The 18,059-nt window shown below is 49.2% G+C and overlaps 1 protein-coding gene across 2 annotated transcripts in view; it reads right to left on the reverse strand.

Annotated features, from left to right (window-relative positions):
- LOC121274994 (CXADR-like membrane protein) overlaps window positions 1-16,803 on the reverse strand; it is a 31,467-nt gene extending 14,664 nt beyond the window's left edge. Inside the window, exons 1-4 of one of the 2 annotated variants that reach the window (XM_041182389.1) lie at window positions 16,703-16,803; window positions 15,526-15,570; window positions 7,598-7,912; window positions 1,461-1,496 (exon numbers count right to left, since the gene is read on the reverse strand). In XM_041182389.1, coding sequence (XP_041038323.1) covers window positions 1,461-1,496; window positions 7,598-7,912; window positions 15,526-15,570; window positions 16,703-16,733 — 427 coding nt within the window. In that variant the 5' untranslated portion in view covers window positions 16,734-16,803. The remainder of the gene's footprint in view (window positions 1-1,460; window positions 1,497-7,597; window positions 7,913-15,525; window positions 15,571-16,702) is intronic. The other variant, XM_041182390.1, reaches the window with a different exon arrangement.
- Window positions 16,804-18,059: the final 1,256 nt, after the last annotated feature.

Genomic DNA, 18,059 nt, shown 5'->3' on the forward strand with positions numbered 1-18,059 from the left:
TGCACGTTAAAGAGAGAGAAACATATATAAAGGAGAATGAAAGGCTATGTAAGGAGGGCCATTTAAGATCGAACAGGAGTGTGTGAAGCAGCCTTCCAGAAACCTTTTGCCATATGTGCATAAGTCCGCTTTGTAAAGCCAACTGGAACTCCAATGTGAAGTGGGTCCTGGGTTAACTTCCTGGGCTTGTTTAAACCTGAATTCTATTTTGGACAGTTGCCTTAAAGAGGGTGCATGAGTGGGAGTCAGGTCAGTTAGGAAGTTTAGAATTTGCTATAGGACTAAGCAGTTGAATTATATATCTGCGCTTGAAATATTTTATTCTGTTAATAAGTATTTTAATCTAACATCCGAAAAATCTCTAAAAGTCTTGCTGGACTCATTACTTCTGACTTCAGCGCACACATGTTCTCGTAATAAATACACATTGCAAAGCCGTTGTGATAGCATGGCCATGTTCCCGTTGTGGAACTGGTTAAACCTGGCAAACGTCATCCGTCACATCATAACGCTCCACAACTGGGGTGAGGAGAATTTGGCATAATACACCAGCTGAGACCTGACGATTGTCCGGGGGAGACACTGGAATCATGGTAATGTCAGCGGGATGGTAATGCTCAAGTGGCATGCGCTCAAACCCTGCCATAACAGTTTGAGTTCAATCGATAAATGGAATTTGGAATTGAAATCTTGTCTCAGCAACTGTGACCATGTAAAGTATCATCCATTATTGGAAAGACCCATCTGGTTCACTGACATCCTGCAGGGTTATAAATTTGCTGTCCTTTCCCAGTCTGACCCTCATGTGATTCCAGACCCATAACTCTGTGGATGACTCTTAACCGCCCTCTCTGAAATGGCTTGGCAAGCCACTCAAGTTCAAGAGCAATTAGGAGTGGGACAAAAAATGCTGGTCTTGCCAGTGAAACCCAGGCTAGAGGGAAATATTGATATATGATAATTAAATAGGAGATGGATAGGTTTTTGCAATATCGGGGAGTTGAGGGCGATGAGGAGCTGGCAAGAAAGTGGAGTTGAGGCCTGGGGCAGATCATCCATGATCTCGCTGAATGGTGGGGTACGCTTGAGGGGCCGAATGGCCCTACTCCTGCTCCTGCTTGATCGCACCTGACTGCCGCTGTAGGTTAAAATGGTGAAAAAGACAAAAAGCAGATTTGGTTCCTGTACCTGGCACCTCTGCATATTGTGAATAGCCTTGATTCCTCCACAACCCCACCGCCCACGGCCACCACGACTCTTGCTGTACCCCCACCTCCCCAGTCCCCACCACAAGACATGAAGGGTGTAACAGGACAGATATAGGGTAAATATGAGGATGGAGCCATGGCATCGGATACCCTGTTAGGAGTACCTTACAAATAGGGCAGGAGGGGGAGAAATGATAGAATAAATGAAATAGGCTTGCATGCTCCAGTTTGCATTGGGGATCCTCAATGTACCTTGTAAGTATGGAGGCTCTGTTTCCAAAGAGTCATCTGAAAAGAAGAAACGGAAAGGCTCTTTATGCGAGTTCCTTTTCTGAATATAAACACTTATTGCATCAGTCAGGAGGATGCCAGTCAATGGGTGGTGTAGTTAGAGCGATTGTTTTTGTGCCTCGAGGTCCTATATCTAAGCTCAACGCCAGGCACTGCCCTCACCTAACCCTCGACATGAATGGGTTATGACTTGTCAATAATCAATCGGGAGCTGCTTCCCCACGACTCCCCCACTCCCCCCCATCCTCCCCGATGGAACGACACAGCAATGTCGGAAACCTGCAAACCCGATGCTCTGATGGGCTCCAGATGCAGGGTTTATTGTTGGAACAGGTAGATGGATTGGGATTTTCCCATCAATGTGGAGAGTGAATCACCAGCTCCTTGACGTGGAGGGACCAGGTGGGGCTGCGGAGGTTAGGTCCCTTTCCAAAAGGTATCGTTTACATATCCTCAAGGAATGCGAAAGACCTCTTCGAGCTAATGCATCATTAGAGGGGTGTGGGGTGGTGGGGGGGGTGTGTGTTGAGGGTGGGTGTGGTGGGGGGGGGTGTGTGTTGAGGGTGGGGGTGGTGGGGGGGGTGTGTTTTGAGATTGAGAGGGGTGTGGTGGGGGCATGTGTTGAGGGTGTGGGATGGTGGGGGGGTGTGTGTTGTGGTTGAGAGGGGTGTGGTGGGGGCATGTGTTGAGGGTGTGGGATGGTGGTGGGGGTGTGTGTTGAGGGTGGGGGTGGTGGGGGGGTGTGTGTTGAGGGTGGGGGTGGTGGGGGGCGTGTGTTGAGGGTTGGAGTTTGGTGGGGGGGACGTGTGTTGAAGGTGGGGGTGTTGGGGGTTGTGTGTTGACGGTTGGAGTTTGGTGGGGGATGTGTGTTGAGGGTTGGAGTTTGGTGGGGGGTGTGTGTTGAGGGTGGGGGTGTTGGGGAGTGTGTGTTGAGGGTGGGGGTGTTGGGGGGTGTGTGTTGAGGGTGGGGGTGGTTGGGGGGTGTGTGTTGAGGGTTGGTGTTTGGTGGGGGGGGTGTGTGTTGAGGGTGGGGGTGTTGGGGGTTGTGTGTTGAGGGTTGGAGTTTGGTGGGGGGTGTGTGTTGAGGGTGGAGGTGTTGGGGGGTGTGTGTTGAGGGTGGGGGTGTTGGGGGGTGTGTGTTGAGGGTTGGAGTTTGGTGGGGGGTGTGTGTTGAAGGTGGGGGTAGTTGGGGGGTGTGTGTTGAGGGTGTGGGATGGTGGTGGGGGTGTGTGTTGAGGGTGGGGGTGGTGGGGGGGTGTGTGTTGATGGTGGGGGTGGTGGGGGGGCGTGTGTTGAGGGTTGGAGTTTGGTGGGGGGACGTGTGTTGAGGCTGGGGGTGTTGGGGGTTGTGTGTTGATGGTTGGAGTTTGGTGGAGGGTGTGTGTTGAGGGTTGGAGTTTGGTGGGGGGTGTGTGTTGAGGATGGGGGTGTTGGGGGGTGTGTGTTGAGGGTGGGGGTGTTGGGGGGTGTGTGTTGAGGGTTGGAGTTTGGTGGGGGGTGTGTGTTGAGGGTGGGGGTGGTTGGGGGGTGTGTGTTGAGGGTTGGAGTTTGGTGGGGGGGCGTGTGTTGAGGGTGGGGGTGTTGGGGGTTGTGTGTTGAGGGTTGGAGTTTGGTGGGGCGTGTGTGTTGAGGGTGGGGGTGTTGGGGGGTGTGTGTTGAGGGTGGTTGTGTTGGGGGGTGTGTGTTGAGGGTTGGAGTTTGGTGGGGGTGTGTGTTGAAGGTGGGGGTGGTTGGGGGTGTGTGTTGAGGGTTGGAGTTTGGTGGGGGGGGTGTGTGTTGAGGGTGGGGATGGTGGGGGGGTTGTGTGTTGAGGGTTGGAGTTTGGTGGGGGGTCGTGTGTTGAGGGTGGGGGTGTTGGGGGGTGTGTGTTGAGGGTTGGAGTTTGGTGGGGGGTGTGTGTTGAAGGTGGGGGTGTTGGGAGGTGTGTGTTGAGGGTTGGAGTTTGCTGGGGGGTGTGTGTTGAAGGTGGGGGTGTTGGGGGGTGTGTGTTGAGGGTTGGAGTTTGGTGGGGGGGGCGTGTGTTGAGGGTGGGTGTGGTGGGGGGGTTGTGTGTTGAGGGTTGGAGTTTGGTGGGGGGTGTGTGTTGAGGGTGTGGGATGGTGGTGGGGGTGTGTGTTGAGGGTGGGGGTGGTGGGGGGGTGTGTGTTGAGGGTTGGAGTTTGGTGGGGGGACGTGTGTTGAGGCTGGGGGTGTTGGGGGTTGTGTGTTGATGGTTGGAGTTTGGTGGAGGGTGTGTGTTGAGGGTTGGAGTTTGGTGGGGGGTGTGTGTTGAGGATGGGGGTGTTGGGGGGTGTGTGTTGAGGGTGGGGGTGTTGGGGGGTGTGTGTTGAGGGTTGGAGTTTGGTGGGGGGTGTGTGTTGAGGGTGGGGGTGGTTGGGGGGTGTGTGTTGAGGGTTGGAGTTTGGTGGGGGGGCGTGTGTTGAGGGTGGGGGTGTTGGGGGTTGTGTGTTGAGGGTTGGAGTTTGGTGGGGCGTGTGTGTTGAGGGTGGGGGTGTTGGGGGGTGTGTGTTGAGGGTGGTTGTGTTGGGGGGTGTGTGTTGAGGGTTGGAGTTTGGTGGGGGGTGTGTGTTGAAGGTGGGGGTGGTTGGGGGTGTGTGTTGAGGGTTGGAGTTTGGTGGGGGGGGTGTGTGTTGAGGGTGGGGATGGTGGGGGGGTTGTGTGTTGAGGGTTGGAGTTTGGTGGGGGGTCGTGTGTTGAGGGTGGGGGTGTTGGGGGGTGTGTGTTGAGGGTTGGAGTTTGGTGGGGGGTGTGTGTGTTGAGGGTGGGGATGGTGGGGGGGTTGTGTGTTGAGGGTTGGAGTTTGGTGGGGGGGGCGTGTGTTGTGGGTGGGGGTGGTGGGGGGTGTGTGTTGAGAGTTGGTGTTTGGTGGGGTGCGTTTGTTCGGGGTGGGGGTAGTGTTGTGGGGCTTGTGTTGAGGGTTGGGGTTTGGTGGGGGGCGTGGGTTCGGGGTGGGGGTAGTGTTGGGGGGCGTGTGTTGAGGGTTGGGGTTTGGTAGGGGGCGTGGGTTGGTAATGGAGGGGGGAGATACAACAGGTATTGTATAACCATCATTGGTTAGTTTATTTTGTTCCCTTCACACCATATTGGGCCAGAATGTGGGGCTCTGTTTTAACCGGAAACCTTGTCTAAATCGGGAATAACACATCCAAATAGGCTAGTTTTCTTTTTAAGTCATGATTATTCATTCATGGGCTGTGGGTATGACTGGCCATGCCAAGGTTTAATACCCATCCCTAATTGCCCCTTGAGAAGATGGTGGTGAGCAGCCTTCTGGAACCTGTGCCTGTACAGCACTTGGTTTGCCTCCCTACACCAATATTCTTGAAAAAGTAACTTATTTACACTCACCACCAGGGTTAGAGAGTGCAAAATGGATTCATTTTCCACTTTGCTCTCCCAGAAAGGGGACCAAGCATGTACATTTATAATTACCTCCCAATGCTAGATATCTGCACAATGTGAACATTCACCCGAATGACACTGTAGTTGTAAAACCAATACATACTTAACACTGGGCTGACAAGACCCCAGTGACACTCGTCCCACTCACATAGCAGGTGTTGGCCAAGTCCTACAAGAGAGAAGCTGACCATCTCCCCTTGAGATTCAATGGCTGTATCCCCCACTATCAACATCCTGGGGGTTACCATTGCCCAGAAACTGAACTGGGACCAGCCATATAAATACTGTGGCTACAAGAGCAGGTCAGAGGCTGGGAATCCTGTGGAGAGTCACTCACCTCCTGACTCCCCAAAGTCTGTCCACCATCTACAAGGCACAAGTCAGGAGTGTGATGGGATACTCCACACTTGCCTGGATGAGAGCAGCTCCCACAACACTCAAGAAGCTCAACCCATCCAGGACAAAGCAGCCCCGCTTGGTCGGCACCCCATCCACAAACATTCACTCCCTCCACCACCGATGCACAGTAGCAGCAGTGTGTGTACCATCTACAAGATGCACTGCAGCAACTCACCAAGGCTCCTTCGACAGCACCTTCCAAACCCACGACCACTACCATCTAGAAGGGCAAGGGCAGCAGATAAATGGGAACACCACTACCTGGAAGATCCCCTCCGAGTCACTCACCATCCTGACATGGAAATATATCAGCCGTTCCTTCACTGTCGCTGGGTCAAAATCCCCTGGATCTCCCTCCCTAACTGCACTGTGGGTGTACCTACACCACACGGACAAAATCCTGGAACTCCCTCCCTAACAGCACTGTGGGTGTATCCACACCACAGGGACATAATCCTGGAACTCCATCCCTAACAGCACTGTGGGTGTACCTACACCACAGGGACAAAATCCTGGAACTCCATCCCTAACAGCACTGTGGGTGTATCTACACCACAGGGACAAAATCCTGGAACTCCCTCCCTAACAGCACTGTGGGTGTACCTACACCACAGGGACAAAATCCTGGAACTCACTCCCTAACAGCACTGTGGGTGTACCTACACCACAGGGACAAAATCCTGGAAAACCCGGCCTAACAGCACTGTGGGTGTACCTACACCACAGGGACAAAATCCTGGAACTCCCTCCCTAACAGCAGTGTGGGTGTACCTACAACACAGGGACTGCAGTAGCTCAGGAAACAAGCTCACCGCTATCTTCTCAAGGGGCAATTAGGGATGGACAATTAAACCCGGCCCTGCCAACTGTACCCAAAACCCCTGAATGAATATAATCATAACTTGAGTACAAAACTATCCTATTCACAAGTGTTATTCCCAATTTAGACAAGGTTTCCGGTTAAAACAGAGCACCACATTCTGGCCCAACATGGTGTGAAGGGAACAAAGTAGACCAACCAATGATGGTTATACAATACCTCTTGGATCTCCCTCCTCCATTACCAACCCACGCCACCCCCCCCCACCAAACCCCAACCGTCAACACACGGCCCCCAAAACCCCACCCAAGCCCCCCTACCAAACACCAGCCCTCAACACACGCCACCACCCCACCATCAACCAAACCTCAAAATGTTGTCAAATCCACAAAAGCAAGCAACAGAAGGCCAAAGCCAATGGATTTACGTCAAAGTTGCAGTGGGACCACCAGGATTCTCCGTGGAGCATTGAGTTTCATTGAGGGGCTGCTGAAAAGGAATCGGAAGGAGTCATTGCTAATGTTGGACCTCAGCTTGGCAACGCTGCGGTGGTGGTGGTTGGAGTGAAGGGGTGGGGGTGGTCGCACAGAATTCAGAAGGTGCCTCCACACTTCAGAGGGGTGGGGTTGGAGGGGGCTGGAATTGTGGGAAGTTAAGCAGGGGGAGGTGGCAGTTACTCACAAAAAACCAGGAGCCGAGCGGAGATTCGGATTGGGAGGATTGGATGGGGCTTTTCGTGGCTTAGAAACATAGAAACGAGGAGTAGGAGTAGGCCATTCAGCCCATCGAGCCTGCTCCAATGGCTGATCATCCAAATCAATAGCATGCTCCCCGCTTTCTCCCCATACCCTTTGACCCCTTGCGCCCCCAAGAGCTATATCAAACTCCTTCTTGAAAACATACAATGTTTTGGGTCTCAACTACTTTCTGTGGTAGTGAATTCCACAGTCTCACCACTCTCTGGGTGAAGACATTTCTCCTCATCTCCGTCCTAAATGGTCTACCCCTTATCCTCAGACTGTGACCCCTGGTTCTGGACTCCCCCCACCATCGGGAACATCCTTCCTGCATCTACCCTGTCCAGTCCTGTTAGAATTTTATAGGTTTCAATGAGATCCCCCCTCATTCTTCTGAACTCCAGCAAATATAATCCTAACCGACTCAATCTCTCCTCATATGTCAGTCCCACCATCCCAGGAATCAGTCGGGTAAACCTTCACTGCTCTCCCTCTATAGCAAGTACATCCTTCTTCAGATAAGGAATCAGTCTGGTAAACCTTCGCTGCTCTCCCTCTATAGCAAGTACATCCTCCCTCAGATAAGGAATCAGTCGGGTAAACCTTCGCTGCTCTCCCTCTATAGCAAGTACATCCTTCCTCAGATAAGGAATCAGTCTGGTAAACCTTCGCTGCTCTCCCTCTATAGCAAGAACATCCTTCCTCAGATCTTAACTGAGCGTCGCGTGGACCGGTCTTACCGTGTATGGTCAACTGAACGGGGTTGCTGAGGGTGGAGTTCCTCCAGCTGCCTGACTTTTGGTTGCTGTAGTAACACCGGTATGTCCCCTGATGCTGGGCTGTGAGGTTGAGGAGCAGGAAGGTGACTGTGTCTTCTCCATCGGGGACAGCCTTCGCTTCCACGTGCTTTTCCTCCCCCTCTCGTTTCAGGTAAAACGTGCTGCCTGTGTAGTAGCTGGAGGTCCTGCATTCAATCCGAGCCGAGTTCCCTTCGGCCAGCACTCCATCGCCGCGGTCAATCACTATGACCGGCGCTGGCAACTCTCCAACAGCATCTTTCAAATAATGATAGGAAGTCAGTTGAGTCTAAAGAGCCATTTGGCAGGACTGAGCTTGTGTTGCTGGAAAAAAGAGACATGCTATCAAAGCTTTCTGTCTTGGACTCATCAGGTTAGGGGGTAAGAAATCACAAACAGCAAGGTGGGCTGTGGTAGGGGGGCATCGATAGTTGAAAGGTGAATTTTGTATGTGTGTGTGTTGGGGTGTAATTTCAGTTGTTGGTCATAGTTAATTGGTTGATATGACAGAACATCCAGAGGGTCCTGGTGATACAACATCCTCACTCACAGAAGCAAAAGCACCAAAACTCGCCCAGCTGGAGTTAACTTCCAACGTCATTGGCCTCTATCTTTTGGGAGCGAGATACATACCCGCCAAGGATTATCCTCAACCTTAATCCCACGGATGCAGGGATTTGATTTTTTAACCCCCTTTTGTGAAAACACCGAATGGGGGATGGGGGGAATGGGGCACATTGATGCAACCGATCGAGGTTTGGAAATAAACTTGACTAACTTGCAATAGTTGGTGAACTTTCACCTGCCTTGACCAAAATGAATTTTAATCCATCTGGTTTCTGATGAGCCGAAATGCATGTGGTTTCTATAGTTGGGTAACTATGCCAAAACGTCAAAGTTCCTCCAGGCCCACTTTGAAAGGAGGTCTCCCTTTCCATTTCGTGAATTTCCGGTGCTTTCATTTGACGTAAGATTAGCTTATACCCCTGAAAAGGCCTGTATTACTGTACTTCGGCATTAGGGGATTTAAAACCGGCATTTGCAGGACTTGGGGCACTCACATCCTTTCTCAAGTATAGCGTCCATCAGGCCCTGGTCACGTAAGTAAGTACTCACCACCTCCCTCTGGTTCCTGTCCTCAAGCCATTGCTGTTGATCCAAGCTGGTACTGACCTCCCTCTTGCCGGGGGAGCTCCCAGCTCAGTGAACCGACCTAACGTCTGCTACTTTGGCAAACGTGTATTTCGAAATCCGGTTGGGCGACACCCAACTACATTCCGTTCATCACCCATCACTGGGAAGGCGCAAGCAATCATTTTGATTTGTCTGGCAGGCACTGCTATTAACCAATCCTAATCTAAGGAGGGTTGGAAGATGACGATAGGTCCTTCTGCTACCTTCCCTTGACAACCTGTGAAGCAAAGGGACCATGTGGCCCATCCATTCTAAACATGCTTGGCCATTCCAGCGCACCCTGCATGTCAGTATTTGGCCCATCCATTACCTCTAACATCTCAGCTTCCAACGATAAACTGTAAGCATCCTCTTCCTTCATTAGCGCGGGTACAATGACTCACTAAGCAATCTAAAGCTTTGGGGAGTGCAACATACATTACACAACATTCACACCTAACCCCCTCCACCCCACCACCCCCCCTACCCACAACCTAATAGGCCCCATCCCACCTCTTACAACTTCCCTATTATGTTCACGGCACTTGAGGGTGCTTGATTGCATTTTTTCTCTTGACAACCTTTCTATTTTCACCTTCTCTGTTTACCAGCTTTACTGTCCTCTTCACTCTCCCGCACATCCTCTTGTCTTTGACCCAATTCTCATTTCTCTTCGCAGTTCAGCTGACTGTCATCACTACGCATCTCTTTTGCTTGATCATATTCTCCAACTTTGACTTCCAAAGTGGCCTGGCTTTGGTACATCCAACACTCGCCCATGTTGGAATACACCCAATCTGCACCCAGAACATCTTCTTGCCAAATGTTAACTATTGCTCCACTCCAGTTCATCCCATGAAAGCCAGGTCCCATATTCTCCAGATATCCACTCATTCAGTTGACATTAGCATTTTTCCATTATGGAAACTCTACTTTACGTTTTTTGCTTTGTTCTGCTCCATTGCTCTCCTTAACCTTATGGTGCTATGATCACTATTGCCCGTGTGCTCCCCCATGGAGCACACGTGGCCCGCTTGATAAAACTCATGAACTATCACCAGATCCAGTCAACGTCACCTTCCTAGTTGGACAGAGGACCTACTGGTCAAAGGCGTTCTCCTGGACACATTTCAGAAGTCCCTGATCTGCCTTTCCCTTCATTTTGACATTAATACAAGCGATATTTGGGTAATTAAAAACCCCCAGTATCACCACTAGTGCTTGTGTATCTTCCGACCAGTGCTGTGGGTGTACCCACACCAGATGTGCTGCAGTGGTTCAAGGAGGCAGCTCACCACCACCTTCTCAAGGGCAACTAGGGATGTCATATACAATGTTCAGTGTGGTGACGACATATAGATCGTTTTTTTTAACTTCTGAAGGTTGCTGTCTCTGCTTTGCTATATATAATGGCCCTGACCACCACCCACTGTCCAACCCCACAAACCCAACCACTGAAATTTACTCTTAATCCTCTTAATAATCCCCAAGGACATCGTTGTCCTTTCCCATGAGAACATGATCACCGTTCATTGAACATGAACCACACCCCAATGAAGACGTGTCTCCTGCCCGAGCGCTAGGCCCCATGCCCCAAGTAACTTTACAGTGGGTGCGAGATGCCTTGAAGTAAGCCAGATTTGAATAGCAGATCTGAAATTACCATGAGCACATCACTATAGCTAATAAAAAAACACAGTTCTACAGAAAAACACTGTGCATTAGCTTTGTAGATTTATTGGATTGGTCTCAGTGATGAGTGTTATATGGCAACACTAGAGATTCTTGAATTGTTAAAGAAATTCTCGAATATGTGATGTTAAGGTTTCTACATGTGCATAATATATATATATTCTTTCCTTCTGCTTAGCGCATAGAGGTTTTTGAGTAACATTATTGATGATTACAACTGGCTAAATGAGTCTCTTAAGGTACAGTTGGCATTAGCCTTCACTGCTAGGAACTGTCATGAAGCTATTAATGTATATATTTTGGAAAATATTTCACTTTTAAAATAGGAGTTTAGTCTGTGGGTGTGTCTTAATTGGATTAAAGCCAGCTAGTCTGGGGGCTTTGATGTGTACTAGATATGATATATGAGAGAGATAGCACGCACTTGCATTTTTTGAATAGACCATTCAAGAGGTGGGGAGAAAATTGATGCCTTTCTACCAGATACCAAACAATATGTTTATATCACTAATAAAATTGGTACTCTGAAAGGGGCTTTATTCTTAGAGAGGTTTAGTTCAGAATTAATATTCAGTAGGGCTGGTAGTATAACTTCAGTAGTTTTTGGGCGTGCAGGGCAGAGGCAATGTAAGATCATAAGGCAGCTGCAAGCCTCCAACTATCTCCACAGGAATCAGTAAAAGGAACCTCATTTAGAATCCGTAAGGTGGAAATGCTTTGCCTGGTGTTTGGTTAAGTCTATGGGTGGCTGTTGCCTTAATGGAGATTAGTTTGGGAATTAGTTAAAAGTTATGATCGTAGTAATTTGTGGCCATGTATTTTAACCTGTGCAAATTAATAAAACATTGAATTTAGTTTAATGTAAAACCTTGAGAACTGGTGGCCTGATTCCTGAATTTAGAGCTGCATCTCAAACATAACACTTAAAATTATAGGTCATGACAGCTGTTTAAAGTTTCCCTCTGGGATTTTAAAATTTCTCTGCTTTACCAACTGTATTGGTCGTAACAGAAATCTTGAAAACCAGAGCAGAGAAGTTGAAGATCGTTGTTACACCAGCAAGTTTAGGTGGGGGTTTGTGATGTTTCTGATTTGCAAAGTACAGCTACAAAGTACAGTGTTGTGACAACCCGCAGTACACACAGCTGGACAGGAGCATTTGTTTCATTCTTTAAAAGAGCAAGCCATGAACAAATGCATAGGATTATCTCGTTCCCACTCAGAAATCTTTTGCCATGTACCTGCACTTTTATCTCTCTCAACTGTAACAGGGAGGCCGTGGGTCCAATGCTGATGTTACTTGACAATCAATTCAGGAACCCAGGCTAATGCGTTGGGGCCACATATTCCAATCTCATCAGGTCAGCTGCTGCAATTTAGATTCAACTATTAAAAAATGGAATGGAAAGCTGGCCTTAGTAATGGAGGCTACTCTTGAATGTCGTTAAAGTCCACCCGGCTCTCGGAGGCCTGTCAGAAGGAGTTCTGCTATCCTGACCCGGCCTGAACTCCATGTGACCCCGGGCCCAACGTGGGACATTTGGGTCTGCTCCACCATTCGAAAGGTTCATGGCTGATCTGGCCCTGGTCTCATCTCCACTTCGCTGTTTCACCAACGTCCCCAGTGACTCTCCGAGTGAGAGAAAAATAATCCTCGCTTCCACCTTAAAGGGGAGGCTCCTTATTATTAAACGGTGTACCCCCATTTTTAGTTTCCCTCACAACTCATCCCTTCAGCATCCAACAGATCCAGTCCCCTCAAATTCTCCCATGTTTCAATAAGATCACCTATCATTCTTTTAAACTCCGATGGCTATAGGGCTAATCTGTTCAATCTTTCTCCATAAGACAAGCCCTTCGTACCTATCTCCCTTCTCCGACTCTCCACCGCTCCTTTGACAATATACTTTCCTACCTACCTTGGCATCATTGGAAAAGTTAGCTACCATCAATCCGACTCTATCACCCAAGTCAGTGATGTTGGTTGTGTATGGTTGAGGACACAGCCCTGGTCATCTTGCTAATTCGAAAAATAAGATCTATTTATCCTGACCTCCCGATTCCTCTTACCTAACTAACCCTTTACAGAATCACAGAATCACACACAGTGCAGAAGAGGCCATTCAGCCCATCGAGTCTGCACCGACATGTGAGAAACACCTGACCTATCTACCTAATCCCATTGACCAGCACTTGGCCCCATAGCCTTGAATGTTATGAGGTGCCAAGTGCTCATCCAGGTACTTTTTAAATGGCGTGAGGCTAACCCGCCTCCATCACCCTCCCAGGCAGCGCATTCCAGACCCTCACCACCCTCTGGGTAAAAAAGATTTTCCTCACATCTCCCCTAAACCATTGCCCCTCACCTTGAACTTATGCCCCCTTGTGACTGACCCTTCAACTAAGGGTAACAGCTGCTCCCTACCCACCCTGTCCATGCCCCTCATAATCTTGTACACCTCGATCAGGTCGCCCCTCAGCCTTCTCTGCTCCAACGGAAACAACCCAAGTCTATCCAACCTCTCTCCATAACTTAAATGTTTTATCCCAGACAACATCCTGGTGAATCTCCTCTGCACCCCCTCCAGTGCAATCACATCTTTCCTATAATGTGGCGACCAGAACTGCACACAGTGCTCCAGCTGTGGCCTCACCAAGGTTCTACACAACTCCAACATGACCTCCCTACTTTTGTAATCTATGCATCGATTGATAAAGGCAAGTGTCCCATCTGCCTTTTTCACCACCCCACTAACATGCCCCTCCGCCTTCAGAGATCTATGGACAAACAGGACTTCCTAGTGCCATGCCGTTCATTGAATACTTCCTTGTCAAATCACTCCTTCCAAACGTTATCACCTCACACTTTTTAGGGTTAAACTCCCCCTGCCACTTATCTGCCCATTTGACCATCCCGTCTCTCTCTTCCTGTAGCCCAAGGCACTCAACCTCACCGTTAACTACCCGGCCAATCTTTGTCACGCTGATATGTGGCCTCCACACACCATGTACTCTTAAATGGCCTAGCAAGCTTCTCAATTCAAGACCCATTAGCGTTGGCCAACAAATACTGTCCTTGGCAGAGATGCCAACATGCCATGAAAGAATGAACTAAAATATTTGTGTGCAGACGTCTGCAAGTTCTTCCTTCCTATGTCTTAAATATTTTGTTTCTACCCAAGATGCCCCTGTCCTTTTTAACCCATGGGCTTTAATACTGCTAAAAAACCTAACATGGCCCGGTCTCAAGAGCTACTGTTAACCCTTTCTGAGGCCAATGGCATCACTGGCATCTGAAACCCAATAAGTCCAGTTAATTTTTATTCATTCTGGGGATGTGGGTGTCGCTGGCTGGGCCCAGCATTTATTGCCCATCCCTTCTCGGCCTGGAGAAAGGTGGAGAATGAGCTGTCTTCTTGAACCGCTGCAGCCCCTGTGGTGTAGGTACACCCACAGTGGCGTTAGTGGGGGAGTTCCAGGACAGGGCTGAGTTTGCCGGGGTCGTTTCCGGTGCCTGGTTCGGTGCTGGGTGCTGTGCCCGGTTTCTTTGCTTTTTTGGGACTTTGGAGTGGACTGATACAGATGAGTGGCTGGCTAGCCCCATTTCAGAGAGCGGTTAAAGAGGCAGCCACTTTGCTGTGGGTCTGGAGTCACGTATAGACCAGAGCAGGTAAGGGTGGCAGAGTTCCTTCCCTAAAGGACATTAGTGAACCAGATGGGTTCTTACAACAGTCGACAATGGTCTTATGGTCAACGTTAGACTTTCAACTCCAGATTTTTATTGAATTCAAATTGCACTGTCTATTGTGGCGGGTCCCCAGAGCATTACCCTGGGTCTCTGGGTTATGCGTCCAGCCACAATACCACTACGCCATCGCCTCCCCCTGAAGGTTCCTGGAAATGAACGTTAGCGCCCCCTTCCTGGTACTATCTGGCGCTTCCTGACACAGTGCCCTTGTTTCCTCATCCAGAAGTGCCCATTATGCACATCAACAAGGCACTAGGGAGCGCCGGTACAATCAGGACAACTGCTTTGTTCCACAGGGCAAATTGCAAAAGTTCCTCTTTCTGCCCCTATATCCCTGGCACCAGTTGCACCGACCAGCACGCACGCTCACATAGTTCTGCTTTCAAAACGTCTTACAACATTCGAAGGGGTTGGGGTGCATACAGGAAAGGTCTATATTGTTAACCGTTGCTTTGGAACCACAGGTCACAGAATCATAGAATCATACAGTGCAGAAGAGGCCCTTCGGCCCATCGAGTCTGTACCGACCCATGAGAAACACCTGACCTACCTACCTAATCCCATTTTACCAGCACTTGGCCCATAGCCTTGAATGTTATGATGTCCCAAGTGCTCATCCAGGTACTTTTTAAAGGATGTGAGGCAACCCGCCTCCACCACCCTCCCAGGCAGCGCATTCCAGACCCTCACCACCCTCTGGGTAAAAAGGTTATTCCTCACATCCCCCCTTTCAGGTGCGTCCCCTTATGACTGACCCTTCAACTAAGGGGAACAACCACTCCCTATCCACCCTGTCCATGCCCCTCATAATCTTGTACACCTCGATCAGGTCACCCCTCAGTCTTCTCTGCTCCAACGAAAACAACCCAAGTCTGTCCGACCTCTCTTCAATAACTTAAACGCTTCATCCCAGGCAACATCCTGGATCGAACTCTCTATCATTACAGCTTCTCGCTGTTCCACAGTTCCTCAACTCATCAGCACTCCGTTCTAATCGTCACATCCTCTTTGCTTCTCTTGAACCAATTTCAGGAATGACGTTTGTAGAACTGTTTCTCAAGCCCTGACTCACCGGATTTGAGAAGGGGAACTGAAACACGACAGGGACTGAGGGTTTGTGACACAAACCAACTGTAGGAAGCAATGAAGGGGCAACCAGGGGCATTTAGACGGAGCTCGGTGGATACAGGCGTTGAGGCTATTCGCTTGAATTATTCACGCAGGTAAAAAGAGCGGACTTTGACCAGAGGGCACTGACCTTTCTTGGCGAGTCTCTGTTCTTGAGATAAGCATCTTGCCAAGGCTGAGGAGATATGAGATTGTAACATTCATGCTTTGTGGTGTCAAAATTACATCACAATAATGTGCAAACATCGTGACTGTAAAGAGCAGCAGCTGATGCAGGAAAGGCTCATCCCCGCTCTCTTAAGGGACACTCATCTATGTAGATAACTTAACAATGTCACAAGATCAATATATCTTCATTCCCCCCCACACGGGGAATCCAGCCCAGGCCATGGTGGTGAATGCTAACCGCAAGACCACCAGGGATGTGGGCTGCGCCTTTGCAAAGAAGGTCTGGATAGAGATGCAGTGGTTTCTGTCGAGGTTCATCCCGAGCAGTTCTGTGAGACAGGACTCTGTGCTCTACGGGCTGTTCCCAGGGACACACACCAAGAGAAACATCAACTGCAGCTGGAGGATCATCAACTCGGTGAAAGACGCTCTTTGGTCTGCCCGAAACTTGTTGGGCTTCCAGTGCAAAGAGTTGTCCCCGATCGAGTGTTGCAGACTGGCACATTCCAAGGTCCAGGACTACATGCTGAGGGATGCACTAAAGCTTGGGGCAGCCACTACAAAGGCCCAATGGGGAAGGGTCGCTGTCTAAGACCTTTCTACCACAGTGCTCCGAGGGCCTGGGAATTGTATAGGCCCCTCAGGCTGTATGACTCACACTGAATGTATGAGTGAATACTACATGTATCACAATTGTATTGAAGCACCTTAGACCACAACATGATCTATGTCGATAACTTAAATCCCATTGCACTGTCTGACTGTCTGCAATGAACATATTGAGATGACTGTCATATTCATTGATTGTATTGAAACACCTCATGATCCATGTGGAAAAACTGGAATCTGATTGTACTTTTTGGGATGACCATTTAGCAATGGTTTCTAATGTGCTTTTATGAATGAGGTATGTTTTTTTCCAACAACATTAAAAAAAAGACCTCATTCAGAGACAGCAATGTCAGCTCTCTGCTCCCACAGTAAAATAAAGTTCACCCAGTTTCTATTCCTTCTTACCCGGCCTGGGGTTGTCGCTCAACATAATTCCGGTGTCGAACAAAAGCTGAAGCAGCTTTTGGGGATTCATAACAGCCCCGGGCGAACAAGGGAGAAACAAAAGAAAAGAGATAAGTACTTACCCACCGTAAGGAAAAGTAGACCGAAGAGCATTCTGAGGCGGTTTCAGATATGCTGCAAAGTCCGGGAGAAACTGCGCAGAAGGGAAACGGCTGCTGCTTGTGGCCTCAATGCCAAGCCAATGCAAACCACACTTCCCATCCGTTAACCTGTGTCAAGCAAGATGTTGCGCAAGATAAGGCAACTGAGTCATGATGTGTGTCATGTAGGGCAGAGGAGAATGCTCCGAGCGGAACCAGTCTCGGGCAACTCTTCATTTCAATCAGAGAAACAAACCCGCGTGAATCACGGACTAACCAGTTCTGAAAGGTAAGTTGGAAAGAAGAATTGGCAAGGCTGCTTCGCAGATTGTTAAATCACTCGATTGATTCCAGAGGTGTCTTACAAGGAGAGATTGAGCAGTTTAGGCCTCGACTCGCTAGAGTTTAGAAGGGTGAGAGGAGATCTAGAACCAGGGGACGTAGATTCAAGATAAGTGGCAGAAGGTGTAGGGGGGACACGAGAAAGAACATTTTTTACACAGAGGGTAGTGGGTGTCTGGAACTCGCTGCCCAAGTTGGTGATAGAGGCAGAAACTCTAAACTCTTTTTTAAAAGTACCTGGATCTGCACCTTAAGTGGTGTCAGCTGCAGGGCTAAGGGTCGGGTGCAGGAAGGTGGTATTAGAAAGGGCACCAGTGTGTCTTCGGGCTGGCACGGACAAGATGGGCCATTAGAGCATAAGACCATAAGACATAGGAGCAGAAATTAGGCCATTCGGCCCATCGAGTCTGCTCCGCCATTCAATCATGGCCGATAAGTTTCTCAACCCCATTCTCCCTCCTTCTCCTCGTAACCTTTGATCCCCCTTACCAATCAAGAACCTATCTATCTTGGTCTTAAATGGACAACTGGCCTCCTTCTGTGCTATAACTTTCAATGGTTCTATCTAATTGAGGTATATAAGATGCTAAAGTGGATAGACAGAGTAGACATGGAGCGGATGTTTCTCCTTGTGGGACATTCTAGAACGAGAGGCCATAGTTTTAGGCTAATGGGTGGTAGATTTAAATCAGAGATGAGGAGGAATTTCTTTCCTTAAAGGGTCATGAATCTGTGGAATTCACTACCTCAGGGTGCAGTGGATGCCGGGACTCTGAATAAATTTATTTAGGAGATCGACAGACTTTTCAATTACTAACGGGTTGAAAAGTTATGGGGAGAGGGCGGGTAATTGAAGTTGAGGCCGAAATGAGATCAGCCTTGATCGTAATGAATGGCGGGGCAGGATCGAGGGGCTGAATGGCCCACTCCTGCTCCTAGTTCTTATCTTCTTATGTTCTTAAATCCGATCCTACAATGTCCCGGCGCTAAAATTAAC

This window comes from Carcharodon carcharias (assembly GCF_017639515.1).
Source record: "Carcharodon carcharias isolate sCarCar2 chromosome 39 unlocalized genomic scaffold, sCarCar2.pri SUPER_39_unloc_7, whole genome shotgun sequence".
NCBI classification, from domain to species: Eukaryota; Metazoa; Chordata; class Chondrichthyes; order Lamniformes; family Lamnidae; genus Carcharodon; species Carcharodon carcharias.